Source organism: Mytilus edulis, chromosome 1 (assembly GCF_963676685.1).
Source record: "Mytilus edulis chromosome 1, xbMytEdul2.2, whole genome shotgun sequence".
NCBI lineage: Eukaryota > Metazoa > Mollusca > Bivalvia > Mytilida > Mytilidae > Mytilus > Mytilus edulis.
The window spans coordinates 111,166,860-111,183,994 of NC_092344.1; the positions used below are offsets into that span (position 1 = coordinate 111,166,860).

The window sequence follows — 17,135 nt, forward strand, 5'->3', positions numbered from 1 at the left end:
ACTGGCTTGAAAATTTAGGCATTTAACATGACAAGAAAGTTTTACAAAATTGAAACACAACTTGACACTTTCACAAATAATAAATTTATTGTAAATAAATATGGCTTCATAATTAAAGGCTATAACAATAGTTCAAATCCCTTTTCAACTATAAATTAGGCCCAGGATGAATCTGGGTACCTCAAATGATGATGCTCATATTAATAAAATGGAATATACCTACCTATCATACATTGGTATTAGAGCTGGATTTGCCACTAAATGACATAAAAGTTTACACAGAACTTCCAGCAATCTCAGAGGTTTCTGTACTGATAGCCAGAATGGATCCTACAATTGTTAATGAAAAATAACATATCTGGACAAAGTCAATTGATATGATTTAGGGGTAATTCATTTGAATTCTAATAACCAAATGTTTTTAAGCTGAAATACACAAAATTAGCGAAGCTTGCATGTCTTTTTTACTTCAATATAAATGAAAAAGTCATTATTGCATTACTGGTAATATCACAGAGTTTAAACCAAGACACAAATACCTCATGGTAGTCAAGGTTGTTAAACAACCCCTTTAATAGTAGTCTGACACTTTTATGAAAGGACAAATTGCAACTTAATTGGGAACACAATGTATTATCTGTATAAATTAATAGACATACCCTAGACTTAAATAATCTGTCATAGATTTCAAACACCCTAGATGGTGCTAGTCCTGTCTCTAACATTAATTCAAATACCCATTCTGTATTCAGTCCCATTTCACAACTTCTTTGTTCCAAATATTTTATGAGGAAAGCTGCAATAAAAAGATTATTTTACATATATGTGTGTGTGATAATTAGTTATACTGCAACTCTTCTTAACCAGTCAGTGACAATTCTTAATGGATATATATCTGAAGGCTCATTGTAGAAAAAAACTAGAGGCTCTAAAGAGCCTGTGTCGCTCACCTTGGTCTTGTGCATATTAAACAATGGACACGGATAAATTCATGACATAATTGTGTTTTGGTGATAGTGATGTGTTTGTAGATCTTACTTTACTGAACATTCTTGTTGCTACAATTATCTCTATCTATAATGAACTTGGCCCAGTAATTACAGTGGAAAATATTTTCCAAAAATTTACAAAAATTTATGAAAAATGTTAAAAATTAACTATAAAGGGCAATAACTCCTTAAGGGGTCAATTGACTATTTTGGTCATGTAAACTTATTTGTAGATCTTATTTTGCTGAACGTTATTGCTGTATACAGTTTATCTCTATCTATAATAATATTCAAGATAATAACAAAAAACGGCAAAATTTCCCTAAAATTACCAATTCAGGACAATAACCTACCAACGGGTTGTCCGATCCATGTGAAAACATCAGGGCAGATAGGTCTTGACCTGATAAACAATTAAACCCTGTCAGATTTTCTCTTAATGCTTCAGTTTTTGAGTTATAAGCCAAAAACTGCATTTTACCCCTATGTTCTATTATTAGCCGTGGCAGCCATTTTGGTTGATTGGCCAGGTCACGCCACACATTTTTTAAACAAGTTACCCCAATGATGATTGTTGCCTAGTTTAGTTTAATTTGGCCCAGTAGTTTCAGAGGAGAAGATTTTTGTAAAAGATTACTAAGATTTACGAAAAAATGGTTAAAAATTGACTATAAAGGGCAATAACTCCTTCAGGGGTCAACTGACCATTTTGGTAATGCTGACTTATTTGTAAATCTTACTTTGCTGAACATTATTGCTGTTTACAGTTTATCTCTATCTATAATAATATTCAAGATAATAACCAAAAACAGCAAAATTTCCTTAAAATTACCAATTCAGGGGCAGCAACCCAACAATAGGTTGTCCGATTCATCTGAAAATTTCAGGACAGATAGATCTTGACCTGATAAACACTTTTACCACTGTCAGATTTGCTCTAAATGCTTTGGTTTTTGAGTTATAAGCCAAAAACTGCATTTTACCCCTATCTTCTATTTTTAGCCATGGCGGCCATCTTGGTTGGTTGGGCGGGTCACGCCACACATTTTTTTAACTAGATATCCCAAAGATGATTGTGGCCAAGTTTGGATTAATTTGGCCCAGTAGTTTCAGAGGAGAAGATATTTGTAAAAGATTACTAAGATTTACGAAAAATGGTTAAAAAATGACTATAAAGGTCAATAACTCCTAAAGGGGTCAACTGACCATTTTGGTCATGTTGACTTATTTGTAAATCTTACTTTGCTGAACATTATTGCTGTTTACAGTTTATCTCTATCTATAATAATATTCAAGATAATATCCAAAAACAGCAAAAATTCCCTAAAATTACCAATTCAGGGGCAGCAACCCAATAACGGGTTGTCGGATTCATCTGAAAATTTGAGGGCAGATAGATCTTGACCTGATAAACAATTTTACCCCATGTCAGATTTGCTCTAAATGCTTTGGTTTTTGAGTTATAAGCCAAAAACTGCATTTTACCCCTATGTTCTATTTTTAGCCATGGCGGCCATCTTGGTTGGTTGGCCGGGTCACGCCACACATTTTTTAAACTAGATACCCCAATGATGATTGTGGCCAAGTTTGGTTTAATTTGGCCCAGTAGTTTCAGAGGAGAAGATTTTTGTAAAAGTTAACGACGACGGACGACGACGGACGACGACGGACGACGGACGCCAAGTGATGGGAAAAGCTCACTTGGCCCTTCGGGCCAGGTGAGCTAAAAACAGAACTTTTTTAATAACTCATTATACACAAAACAAACAAAAATGTGAACTTGATCTGTGACTCAGCAATTTATAAATTATAAACCAAAGTTAACCCATATTCACCTACAAAATGAAGAAATTCAGATAACTGTTGAATTAAAGATTGACAGAAAAATTTACATATATAACACCATATGACCCAATTATGAAGTGGAGTTTTGTGAATTGGAATAAGTATATATATTGGCCATGTTATACCTGAAGGGAAATATCTTTCTGTTTTTATGTACAGCTTCCCTACAGCTGTTAGTTTTAAGACAAGATTTTTTACTCTAGCATTTCCATCCATTGTTCCAGTACTTAATATTTCTGAAAAAGATAATCACATTATATATGAAAAACTTGTATTGAAAAATACAGCTTACTCCTAAGTCTAACTGGACATGCTTTAGGTAAAAATACAATATGGTCTATTTTCATGAAAATTTCCAGAGATTGGAAAAGCAAGCTTGCCTGTAAATACTTTTACAAAATCTGCATGTAAAGTATAATACTTGTTGTGTAAGTTTAATATAACTTATTTAACTGTAAAAGATCAAAATAAAATTTTAATAATACCTTTATCAATAATATCTTTCCACAAACTTTCAACTAGAACTACGTCATACAATCCTGCACAGTGGACTATTGCTAATTTACATTCAGATAAATCAAACTTGTCTGCAAAGTCTTCATACAACTGTAAACAAAACAAATTCAATTATTAATGTGAACAGAGCAAACATTCAATATTTGATTTATTGTACCTTCTTTTTTGTCAATGACAAATTTTATATCTTAATTCATATAAACTAATAACTTCATTGAAGATGTTACATACTAGTATAAAAAAATATTTGATAAAGTTTTGAATATTTAAAAGTTATTGTATTTTTTAATTTCTTTTAAGTGCAGTGCACAGGAAAGAAACACAGTACTCGCAAAATCCCTCTCCATTAAAAATCTGTGGACAATTTATGATTGAGGTAGACAGTTTGTTAAAGTTAACCACATGTAAATAGGGCACTTACTATTGTCAAATCAAGCAGGTCTGAATCCAGACGATTTAATGCCTCCTGACATTCCATTCTACTAGATGACAGTTTACTCAAAGCTTTCTGTACTTGTAATTGTAACCTAGCAACTTCCATCTTTTCTTCTAATTCATGCAGAAATTCCCCATCTGCTGCTGAGCTGATATGAGTGGTAGAACTTTTGGCACACATAATTGCACGAGATAAATATTCTATTCTTTGTTGTAGACGAACATCATTTCTAAAAAATGCAAAAAGCTACAATGTACACTAGCACTATAGAGACATTTTTCAACTTGTTAAGTAAATAGCATGACCCTTTTGGTCATACCCTTTCTTTAGATTTTTGGTTTGAGTATTCTAGCAGGTAAATCCAGTGAAGGGCTTCAAACTCATCAAATTTATAAAACATTATTTTCATTTTTTTTCTCCTCATTTTTTGCATCTGCATAATATATCTATTATATACATTTCTTTACGGCCCTATGTTTTATATTTAAATGTGATGGGGTAATACCCATTGAATTCCTTCTGCCAGGACGATTTTGGCAGTCACTATATAAGGAAGATTTTAGGTGTGTTTGACCAATGCAACGCTTGTTACAAGATAGTAAGGACTAGGTTAGTTTGGTATACCATTCCCCACCCTCCCACCCCTTACCCTTTTTACATGTAACCTTATCGTTTCTTATCGATTTGTGTATGGTAAAAAATGATTCATTTATGCATTGCTATTGTATATATTGAAGTTAAACATGTTGAATTAAAGGCGATCTTGTAGCAAACACACAACTCTATACTGTGTTTGTTTTTTTCAACGATATCTAGTTAAGACAAATTTTATTTTCAGAGGAGTGAAACGAGGGAGAAAATAATTCACATTAAAAAAACCTAACTGACAAAGTATACCACTCAACAACATACATAAGGCAAGACATGGCTTTAATGAATTAAATACTACTTACCCATGTCTTTCTGCTAATTTTGACAATATTTTTGCTGCTGCTGGAAAGTTTCTTAGCTTCTCGTAATACTTCCATAACATATCCAATGCTTGTACAGCTTCTCCCTGGTACCCAGCTTTTCTTTTCAAGTAGCTTTCAAGGAAAGGAGACTGCACCTAGTAATTTAGAAAGTTTTATATTATCAAAAACTATTAACCAATTGTCAAGTATACCTCCATACGGTATGTTGAATCTCTCTTGATAAATAACAGTATCTGTAGGAGTAATTCTGCTACAGCGAATAAGTAAATGTCTTTTCATCAGTAGATCATAGAAAGATATTGTTCTTAGAAAGATATCTGCAGGAAAGCCTCACCATTTCCTTATTAATGTAATTTAGTTCTTAGACTATTTAGCATTCTAATTTGAAGTTTTTCTTTCACTTTGGAAACAAAGCCATGTTCTAATTCCTATAAAACATGACCTGCATGTGATTGATGTCACAATTGAAATTGTAACGTCAGGTCACAATTGAAATTGTAACGTCAGCTGTGCTTTGAACAACACTAGAAATCAATATTGACTTTTGTTTTGGCGTTGCTCACTTGGAAATTAAATAAAATCATTCTAAAAGTAAGTTTACTTGTATCTGTTCACTTCTTTATGGTTAAACAGTTAATTTTTTATACTGTTTTGGCTTCATGAAAACAAAATGGATGTTTTAACGGCGTAATATAGGTGCGCTTTGAAGTTCATCAGCTATCATGCCATGCTCTATGCTCATTTTAACATGGGAAGACATTATATTTGTCAACATTTTACACCTCGCAAAATGACTCTATATAAAGACATTTGACAAATATAATGTCTACACATTCTATCATGAGCAAAGAGCATGGCATGAAAGAACCATTTCTTAAACACAATTACTCTAAATGAAGTAAACATATAAGGTAAGCTCTGTATGTATTAAGTACCTACCTCTAATAGTTTTTCTGTCATGTTACCATTACATAACCAATCATATAAAGCAACATGGAACAGTTCATCTTTAGACCGTAATGCCAATGTGAAAACATCGGATTTCTGTAAAATAAAAATACCCAGGTATCATATATTTTTCAAAAAAAAATAAGAGTGCATCTGCTTCAATGTCTTTGAGATCAAGGTCATACTGCAGGCACTACAAAAATTCAAAATCATCAACAATTTTTTGAAAGTGAGGTCAGATCAACCCTGTCGGATGGACATATCCACCTTAGAATCATTCTATACGACAAATAAAACAAAAGTTATTCATATGGTATCTTATAATATATTCTAAACACAAAAATAAAACATTAATTAATAAACCAAGTCAAGATCGAATGAATTGTGCAAGACATACATATACCAGAGGTAAAAGTTAATGTTGCTAAAAGGACTATCTGAACTGTTTTATTGATTATGGAGCCAAAACAATAATCATGAAATCATTATTAACTTGTTTTTGGTATCTTTATTCTTACATATTTTTCCGCATCAGTTGCATTTAGTATGCTTGGATCTGGCGTTGGAGGGGGTCCTGGCCCCTTAGGTATACTTGGTGCCTGTGGATGGGATACACTGGCAGACATCAGGTATCCAAGAGTGTCTGTTATACAGTTGTAACATTCCATTCTGTAAATAAACAATGATTATCAGTAACTTTTTAGTATAATTTTTTTTAAACAATCGATAAAAAATTGAAATGAAAATTTGATATATAACAATATATTTGCTAACCTTTCAACATAATATGACATTGGTTGAATAAAATACTGTAATTTCCCAGTAAATTAAAAACAGGTAATTTAACATATTGAATAAATCCAATAACTTTGCTCCTCTGGTGTCATACAACAATTGGAGTTGTCAAAACATTATTTTTTTATCAAACCAAATTGAGAATGCATAGAAAATGATCCAGTTTCTTGCAATTTCTAACTTTCTTACCCTTAAAAAGTTAAGGTCAAAGTAATACAAAGAATAAATAATCCAAGGATTGAAATATCCATAAATATACAAATTTTATCATAACAAAACTAAAAGTTAACTCATGTACACAAATCTTTATAACATATTTCATAGTTGGGAGTATTAAAATCTATTGTGTAGCTTTAAAACTATGAAAAAACAAGACTTGCACAGTAAAAATATAAAAAATTCTTATAATGATCACAAATTGTTTTTGGACATGGTATTGAAGCCTTTTTTCTACTCCAAATTGCTATGCAAGTTTTTGAAAAAGATATGATAATCCTTACAGTATAACAACTGAAGAGAAACACACATGTAACCTGGACTTTTTCAAGTATTTCTTGATTTTGATTAGGAATATACATTATTGTACCTTAAACGACAATAAAGACAACAACACCAATCAATTACCGCATGGTGAATAATTTAATGTTGTCCTTTGTACCTTGCTAAATGTGCTGTCATCCCTTGAAGATCCTCTTGTGGTTCTCCACTACGATAGTAATGTAATGCTAACTGCTGTGGGTCTCGTTTAGCAGACAAGGTCAAACAAAGGTCAACAATCCCCTCAAAGAAATGTACTAATGCAAATGAATTACATACACCTGGAAGCTGTAGAGGTTGGGTGACTTCTTTGTACAACTTCAAAACAAAACACCAATAATTGAACATGTTTCTTTTATACAAAATTAATAAACTTATACATGGTTTTATTTTTATAATAGTAAAAGATACCAATGAAACAACTGAAAAACAAAAAAAAAGATGAGAAAATATTATGTAATTCTTAAATTTCAAATTATAACCCATGACTTATAAAAAAAAATACTTACTTTTCCAATCTAAATGTAAGTTCTACATGCTAGAGCTCATACTTTGTTTTTGGTGTAATTATATTTTATTTTTACTATGACTTTCTCTGTCCCTTTTGTCTATTTTTTTATTTTGTTGTGTAATACATTTTTAAAGAATCCTCTTATATTGAAATATATCTAAGCTTTTTCAGGCTTCTTGTACACTCAGAATGTATATGACCGACAAGAATTATTTCTTCATTAAACATGCATTAAAATTGAATTCTTATACAAAATCTTCATTTAAAAAAAACAAGAATGTGTCCTCAGTACACGAATGCCCCACTCGCACTATCATTTTCCATGTTCAGTGGACCGTGAAATTGGGGTAAAAACTCTAATTTGGCATTAAAATTAGAAAGATCATATCATAGGGGACATGTGTACTAAGTTTGAAGTCGATTGGACTTAAACTTCATCAAAAACTACCTTGACCAAAAACTTTAACCTGAAGCGGGACAGACGGACGGACGGACGAACGAACGGACGAACGGACAGACGGACGGACGGACAGACCAGAAAACATAATGCCCCTCTACTATCGTAGGTGGGGCATAAAAATTCTATAATAGCTATTCTAAATTCTGACCTTAAGTGATTCCAACAGCTGTTTTCTTTTTTCTGTTTGATTTTGATTAACTCTAGCTGCCTGTAGTAATTCATTGGCCTGAAAAAGTTAATATGGGAACGAAGTCCCCAATTACAGTAGAAAAATAATTAATAAAAAAAAAAAAAAAATCCCGAATTTTTCATTCTACTAATGAACTAAAAATCGTTAACTTTTTTTTCAGATCTACTTCCTTTTCCGGTCTGTATCTGCGCACAAATGTTTTCCGGTCGGTCTTGTTTGCATGAGACTTTGAATAAAATGTATATTTATCAACATATCAACAAATATAGGAAGGAATTCAACACCCAATCATTTTTAATAATTGTTTGATATGGAAAAAACGTAACCCATGATAAAAGCATTTCTTTGTTTACATTGAATATGAAGTCATAACTTAAATAACATCATATCTAAATCCCTAACAGGGCTGCGTTCAATATCGTAGCTGCTACGTAGATTTTGACTATTGAACGTGTAGCTATAGACTGGCTGCTACATAGAAATGTATAGCAGCTACGTAGCTGCTACGATATTGAACTCAACCCAGAACCAATATCGGAAACGTTACGGCATTTCCGTTTCTTTTGTCAACATGATTTAATTCAAAAAAAATTAATACAAACTGAGTCCCCATTTATAGGTAATGCCTGTCTCATATTATTTTATAGGAATATTTAGAGATGCTTAAAAAAGTTTCTACATATATCTGTAATTGTTTTTTCACACCATTTTTTAAATTTAGCAACTATTTCCCTTTTCATATCACATTCTTAAGTTACCATAAACAGATAAGTGATATATAACAAATTCTTTTTGAAACACTTTAAGGCTCCTACTTCTTGAAATGTATAAAAATATAAATTCATCAGCATTTTTCAAACAAATACTGTTTGTGTGTATTTTCCAAAAATGCTATAAACTTGCACTCACCTTACTAAAGTAAACTAGACATACTCCTTACCTTTGAACATGTAGCATCATCAGAGCTATACAATGTAGGACAGACTTCTCTCAGTCTGGCATTGACTAAATCTATACTGGCATTGTCATTTAAATATATGTTGATTAAACTTGTAATTAGTGATGTACACATCTGAAATTAAAATACACAATCAGAGAACAGGTTTTCATTAGACACCCATGAAGCACGAAGTTTCATGGTTTTGTAAAACATATTTCTTTAAACTATTTGAACTGACTGCAATGTATCAATTTTAGTTTAGTTACAATTTTTTGTTATACAATGGTCTCTTGAAAAGCTTCATCGATTTATAAAAAAAATCTATACCTGTACTCTTCTTTTGATAATAATAAATACTTTCTTTTTCTTCTAAGATTTAGAGAAGATTTAGATAACTAAGAAGTTATCTGTCATTATTTAGAGATAAATATGACTGTCTAGTTTATCTGTAATTAACAAGAGATATACATGACTGTGTAGATATCATTCTTTACATTTGTGTATTTATATATAATCAAGATCAAAAGAAAATGTGGGGTATGAGTCAATGAGACGGCAATTTGACACCAGACATAAGAGTTCCACAATACACCGGTGTCTTTTCAACATGTTTAACTCTTAATTGTATAAAGTTTATATAAAAGTCTTATATAAATTAAACATGTTATAGAAACCTTAAAATACCTCTTTCCCAGTTACAACAAGCTGCTTCAGTGTCATTGTTCTTAGCTGATTCTGTTGATCCTTAAATAATAAAATATTAACATCATGAAATTTTCAATATATATATTGTCGACAACTGAACAAAATACTGAGCTTTTCAGAAGATATATCATCATCATTCTGAATTCAGAAGATCATCTTACATATGACGGAAGCTGAATCCAGTAATTTATTAATGAACTTCTTTAAACTGACATTATTCTTTTTTACATAACTTAGATATTTCACATAGCATTGCTTGGACACCATGCTTTGAAATATCTTATAAAGTCCTGTTCTGTTTCAAACAAAATGATAACAAGATTGCTGTGTCATTGCAAGAATAAAACAGTAAAACTTAGCAATTAATAAATGTGTGAAGTAAATTACTTTAGATAATGCTGCAGCTACATGATGGAACGGATGGTCACATAAAACTTTTAATAAATGTGTGAAGTAAATTACTTTAGATAATGCTGCAGCTACATGATGGAACGGATGGTCACATAAAACTTTTAATAAATGTGTGAAGTAAATTACTTTAGATAATGCTGCAGCTACATGATGGAACGGATGGTCACATAAAACTTTTAATAGTCCTAAAACCTCTTCTACTTGATGAATTAAATCTTGGACATGTTGTAATGAAATCTTCTCCATCTTCTGTGCTTCAGCTACAAAATAATTGATTCATTGGTTTTTAAACTTACAATATTTTGACATACTTTATGCATAGAAACTTCTTAATAATTCAAAGATAAATTGATTGCTAGTTGCTTAACGTCCAGTGGGAAATATTTCATGCATGTTTAGGAAAATAGCAATTTAAAGAGGAGAAATGTCTTTTCAACTGGGAAAACATTGGTTTATTAACCCTTACCAAGCAGTGACCGTCATATGACAGGCATACCCAGACCACCGTAATTTGGCTCCAATGGCGTTCCATACTTTTAGAAGTCCACTTTATCATACTTATTTTAAAAGTTATGCATGTTCCGTCAACCTGAGGCTATCCATATTCATGTTTCTCATGTATAAGTTGCATTTTGAGCACAAATACAGACTTGAAAAATTGAAATTGCCTGAAACTCGGTTTTCTGGAGGGTCGGGCTTCACATCTGTGTCTTACACAGGAAGTTCAGAGGTTATAAAACTTGCAAAATTAGTGCAAATCCACGGCCATATAACTACTAATTGTTATTATAATTGAAATACGCATAGGAAACGACTACTTCCGGTTTCGGGTCCATTTGAAGTCAAAAATCGGAAAAAATCTTGAAATTCGGTATTTTTGGTCCAAACGACCTTCTGTAGACTACTGAACCAAGATCAGATTCACTCCCACCTTACAACTGTTGGAGTCAATTTGTTAACTAGGGTCCACTCTACATGCAGGCTACAGCTGGATACCTTTACCAGCATCCCTGGGTCGTCTGGGTCAAGAGAAAGGATGAAAAATCGTCAAAATTGACGCTTTTTGCACCTGATGACCAACTTTGGGGCAAATGAAAGATCATTGTCAATATTTGTCAAATATACCAAATTTACTCAGCCTAGAAAAATATAGCTGGATTAAATTATTAAAACATAACTGCTTTCAGTTGTATCCCTGACTGAATAAGATTCTCATTTGAAACTTTAAAAGGAGACTTAAAATAGTACAATTTATGTCCTATGATAAAACATATACCTTGCAATTTCTTTTTAATTTGATCATCCCCATGGCTCATCATGTATCGTGGTGAAAATGCCATTGCAGGCATCACACTGAAATTGTAATGAATATAATGGTTCAAATTATTAATAAATTTTTAATATAACAAAATCATTTTACTGCGACTTGACTGTAAGTGTTTCTCTTCACCTATTGCAGTTCATTCAAATTTCACAGAATTGTTCTTTATCTAAACAAATCTAGGGTTCTTTTTGCAGTTACATTTGTCAAACATATTTACATAAATAGTAACATGGAATTAAAACTTACCCAGTATCTGCAGGTCCTGTATCAAATCTAGAGTTAAAGTCCATAAAGTCTGACAAGCCTCGCACATTCTCCAATATCTCTGTCAATATCACATTTGATAAATTGCAATTCATCTACAAAATTTTAATACAAATTATTTATGATTATCCTTGGACTTACAATGATTGCCATTATCAATTCATCTGCTATTCACCACAGGTTAGCTGTAACTAACAAGAGGCTCTCAAGAGCCTGAATCGCTCACCTGGTAAACAATGCCTTATTGAACATATTGAACCATGCCAGGCAAACATGTACAGCTAACAATTCTTCAATATTACAAATATATATGACTTACTGTTTATAAATAAAGAAAATGAGACCAAAACACAAACACTTAAAACTTAGCAATGGACTGTGAAAATGAGGTCAAGTTCAAATAAAACCTGAGTAACCGACATATAGATCATAAAATATTTTCATACACCAAATATAGTTGACCTAATGCATAAAGTATTAAAAAAATAGACCAAAACTAAAAAAGTTAACTTTGACCACTGAATTATGAAAATGAGGTCAAGGTTAGATGACACCTGTCAGCTAGACATGTACACCTTACAATCATTCTATACACCAATTTTAGTAGACCTATTGCATATAGTATAAGAAAAAGTTTATCTTTATCTATAATGATATTCAAGATAATGACCAAAAACTGCAAAATTTCCTTAAAATTACCAATCAGGGCTGATAGATCTTGACCTAATGAACATTTTTACCCCATGTCAGATTTGCTCTAAATGCTTTCGTTTTTGAGATATAAGCCAAAAACTGCATTTGACCCCTATGTTCTATTTAAAGTAAGGGCGGCCATGTTTTTTGACGGATGAAAAATCGAAGCACACACTTTGTGCAGGATAATCTAATGAACTATCATGCTTAGTTTCATCCAAATCCATTCAGTAGTTTCAGAGGAGAAGATTTTTTAAAGTTAGCAAATATGATGAACAAATTGTGAAAAATTGTCATTAAAGGACATTTACCCCTTAAGGGGTCAATTGACAATTTTGGTCATATTAACCTATTTGTAGATCTTACTTTGTTGATCATTTTTGCTGTTTACAGTTTATCTTCATCTATAATAATATTCAAGATAATGACCAAAAACTGCAAAATTTCCTTAAAATTACCAATTAAGTGGCAGCAACCCAACAATGGTTTGTTTGATTCATCTGAAAATTTCTGGGCTGATAGATCTTGACCTAATGAACATTTTTACCCCTGTCAGATTTGCTCTAAATGCTTCCGTTTTTGAGATATAAGCCAAAAACTGCATTTGACCCCTATGTTCTATTTTAAGTAACGGCGGCCATGTTTTTTGACGGATGAAAAATCGAAGCCCACACTTTGTGCAGGATAATCTAAGGAACAATCATTTTAAGTTTCATTCAAATCCATTCAGTAGTTTCAGAGGAGAAGATGTTTGAAAAATTGTTAACGACGACGACGACGGACGCCAAGTGATGAGAAAAGCTCACATGGCCTTTTAGGCCAGGTGAGCTAATAATATAAATATTACCTATCATATACATGATTTTCATCTCCTGAAGTTATTTAATAGCATGCTAGTAGTCCATTGTACAAATTGTACAAATTTTGCTAAATACTATAACTAATTAGTATATATTTTTTACAGTCAGACAGTCTATCAAAAAACAAGATACAGGCCAGGTTTTTCTTGCACAATCTGTCAGTGTAATTTCTCTGCTATAGACATACGATTTTACAATTTAGAGAAGTTTTATGTGCAATTACTAAACTTTCAAATGAACTTAAAGGAAAATTACAATTGCAAGCAGGCACATTGTCGGATAAAGGAAAATGATATCCTACTACATTGTTCAAAATCTAAAATATCTAACAAAACCAGACTAAACAACTTACTAAATTAACAATTCCTTGTTGGGTTTGGCAAGGAAAATCTGAAACAACATTGCTGTCCCAAACAGATCTGAAAAAAAAAATAACCTTGATAAAATGTTCAGTGCAAAGTATTTCAACATGGTACATAAATAACAAAATGTTCATATTAGCATTATAAAGAACAAGTACCGGTATGTGGATATGGATTGAATAAGGATTTATGTGAAAACTTTTATTACTAGTGTTCCAACAACTATATTCTGATGCAAAGTTATCATTCCACTGAGAACATTATAGGGGCACACAAATATTAATAAAATATAAAATCCTTCATAATATTGTTCTTGTGAATATATTCATCCATAATATTATAACTTGTGTTTCTTATAGAGTAGATCATGACAGTAGAAGATAATATTTGTTATGGAAATTATAAAAAGTAAAACTGTGAGCCACTGCTCACTGAATACTTGGTAAAAGGAAGTTGTTGAGTGATGAATCTGAAAGCACATCACACGGTATAGCTGACTTGTATAAACCCTGAAACCAAATTTCAGAAAGCTGTGTATAGTAGTTCCTGAAAATGTGATGAAAGTTTTCAACTTGGCTATCATGTGTAAAATGATACAAGTGTTGGGTCAACAGGAAGTTGTTGAGTGATGATTCTGAAAATGCATCAAACAGTATAACTGACTTATATACACCCTTAAACCAAATTTCAGAAATCCTTGTCAAGTAGTTCCTGAGAATAATACGAAGAAAATATCCATGGGATGGATGGACAGAGGTAAAACAGTATACCCCCACTTTTAAAGCAGGGGTATAATTAGGCTTATAAAGCATTAAAATAGTTTGTTATCAATGCAGAAGGGTTACTTAAGTGATATTTTCAGACTGTAAAAGTGTAAAAGCCTATATCAGTGATCGTTCTGGTTAAAAGTACCTGAGAATTCTGGAGAGATACAGACATATTCCATTATGTTTTCCTGAGAAGACAATATCATGTGTTATATTCTGAGTTGGATTGAACTGATGATGATAATGCATGCCACCAGGTCCCATTCCTGGAGCTGGCGTAGAGGTCTGACTTGGATGGAGACCTGTAAAGATACAAGCCATTCATTTTCATTGTATCATTTCAGACATGAATTTTTACAATCTTATATATTCCATTACATCAGTCTAACAATCTATTCAGAATCTATACCCCATTCCCTATTAGACAATAGACAAGAGTATGTGCCCATTAGACAAATTGGACTTTCACGCTTTCACATTTCAATGTTCAACTTAGTTTCATTTTTAAATGTTCATTATGATGTGAACTATTCAAAATGTGTGCATGCTATATATAAAAGAATCAAAACTTTTTGTTTGGTGTCTTTTTTTATATGTAAACAATAGGCAATAGACCTTTCTTGTATTATATTTCCTTTAGGATTTTTAATTATGTTAAAATATTGTCATCCATTCCCATCAATATAGCAGTTACATATACCAACCTGGACCAATATTACTGGCCATTAGTCCTCGGTCGCCCATACCAGGATTTAAATTATACTGGGCATCTCCACCATACATAAAAAAGGCCATTGTTGCCCAGTTTGAAACCTTTAATATACATGAAAGTTTTCTAAATGATAATTCATTTTCAAATAAATGTGGCAAACTTAGCAATTTTTTCATGTAAAGGAGCATAACTCTAGAAGGGCAAAAGTGACACCATCAAACTTCACACTTGGCCTATGTTTTATAGTGATAAGCATTATGTATAAGTTTCATAACATTTAGTTGAGGGAAACTAAAGTTAGAGAACGGAAACCAATACGGTTGTACAAGTGTAAAACTTAATGGTCCTTCCCCTACGGTGGGGCATACAAAATTAAATGTGCTCTATTAATGCTTATTTCGATATGAAGCTATACTTATTTTTTTTACAATTCTCCATTTCTAATATAGGAAAATTTATCCATAATCTGTCAATTTCCTCAAAGGATGAATAATTAACTGAGTTCCTTATAAAATATAAATTGTAAAAATATTTGAAATAGCTCTCACTGCAATATAGTCTTTTTGTGCTTATGTGGTGTAAAGCAAACAACAATCAATTAATCAATCAATATGAAATCTTGAAACACTGTGGAGACTTAATCAAAGTACCTTTCAGTTAATGATAAATAAAACATGGACATATTCATGAAGACAATAACTGACTAAGAAACATCAGTATGGAAAATAATGTACCTGTTGATCAGCAGCTATTCTGGAACATGCTAATATCAAACAGGTGGCACATGCTTGCTCTATCTACAAATACAGAAACATATATTTTAAAAGTTTATTTGAGAATATTAAAACTAGAGGCTCTAAAGAGCCTGTGTCACTCACCTTGGTCTATGTGAATATTAAAGGAAGCAGATGGATTCATGACAAAATTGTGTTTTGGTGATGGTGATGTGTTTGTACATCTTACTTTACTGAACATTCTAGCTGCTTAAAATTATCTCTATCTATAATGAACTTGGCCCATTAGTTTCAGTGGAAAATGTTAGTAAAAATTTACAAATTTTATGAAAATTGTTAAAAATTGACTATAAAGAACAAAAACTCCTAAGGGGGTCAATTGACCATTTCGGTCATGTTGACTTATTTGTAAATCTTACTTTGCTGAACATTATTGTTGTTTACAGTTTATCTCTATCAATAATAATATTCAAGATAATGACCAAAAACAGCAAAATTTCCTTAAAACTAACAATTCAGGGTCAGCAACCCAACAACTGGTTGTCCAATTCATCTAAAAATTTCAGAGCATATAAATGTTGACCTGATAAACAAATTAACCCTATGTCAGATTTGCTCTAAATGCTTTGGGTTTTGAGTTATAAGCCAAAAACTGCATTTTACCCCATGTTCTATTATTAGCCATGGCGGCCATCTTGGTTGGATGGCCGGGTCACCGGACACATTTTTCAAACAACTAACCCAAAAGATGATTGTGGCCAAGTAGTTTCAGAGGAGAAGATTTTTGTAAAAGAATCCTAAGATTTACGAAAAATGGTTAAAAATTGACTATAAAGGGCAATAACTCCTAAAGGGGTCAACTGACCATTTCAGTCATGTTGACTTATTTGTAAATCTTACTTTGATGAACATTATTGCTGTTTATAGTTTATCTCTATCTATAATAATATTCAAGATAATAACCAAAAAAAGCAAAATTTCCTTAAAATAACTAATTCAGGGCCAGCAACCCAACAACGGGTTGTCCGATTCATCTGAAAATTTCAGGGCAGATAGATCTTGAACTGATAAACAATTTTACCCCTTGTCAGATTTGCTCTAAATACTTTGGGTTTTGAGTTATAAGCCAAAAACTGCATTTTACCCCATGTTCTATTTTTAG

At 32.0% G+C, this 17,135-nt stretch overlaps 1 protein-coding gene across 1 annotated transcript in view; it reads right to left on the minus strand.

The window, feature by feature from the left end:
- LOC139518202 (nuclear pore complex protein Nup155-like) overlaps nt 1-17,135 on the minus strand; it is a 40,738-nt gene that overhangs the window by 1,360 nt on the left and 22,243 nt on the right. The window contains exons 15-33 of the mRNA XM_071309889.1: nt 15,974-16,036; nt 15,232-15,340; nt 14,673-14,829; nt 13,751-13,817; nt 11,828-11,940; nt 11,534-11,610; nt 10,384-10,517; nt 9,826-9,885; nt 9,142-9,273; nt 8,160-8,237; nt 7,162-7,358; nt 6,227-6,377; nt 5,700-5,804; nt 4,740-4,894; nt 3,772-4,015; nt 3,320-3,440; nt 2,960-3,070; nt 660-796; nt 224-330 (exon numbers count right to left, since the gene is read on the minus strand). Coding sequence (XP_071165990.1) covers nt 224-330; nt 660-796; nt 2,960-3,070; nt 3,320-3,440; nt 3,772-4,015; nt 4,740-4,894; nt 5,700-5,804; nt 6,227-6,377; nt 7,162-7,358; nt 8,160-8,237; nt 9,142-9,273; nt 9,826-9,885; nt 10,384-10,517; nt 11,534-11,610; nt 11,828-11,940; nt 13,751-13,817; nt 14,673-14,829; nt 15,232-15,340; nt 15,974-16,036 — 2,318 coding nt within the window. The remainder of the gene's footprint in view (nt 1-223; nt 331-659; nt 797-2,959; nt 3,071-3,319; nt 3,441-3,771; nt 4,016-4,739; nt 4,895-5,699; nt 5,805-6,226; nt 6,378-7,161; nt 7,359-8,159; nt 8,238-9,141; nt 9,274-9,825; nt 9,886-10,383; nt 10,518-11,533; nt 11,611-11,827; nt 11,941-13,750; nt 13,818-14,672; nt 14,830-15,231; nt 15,341-15,973; nt 16,037-17,135) is intronic.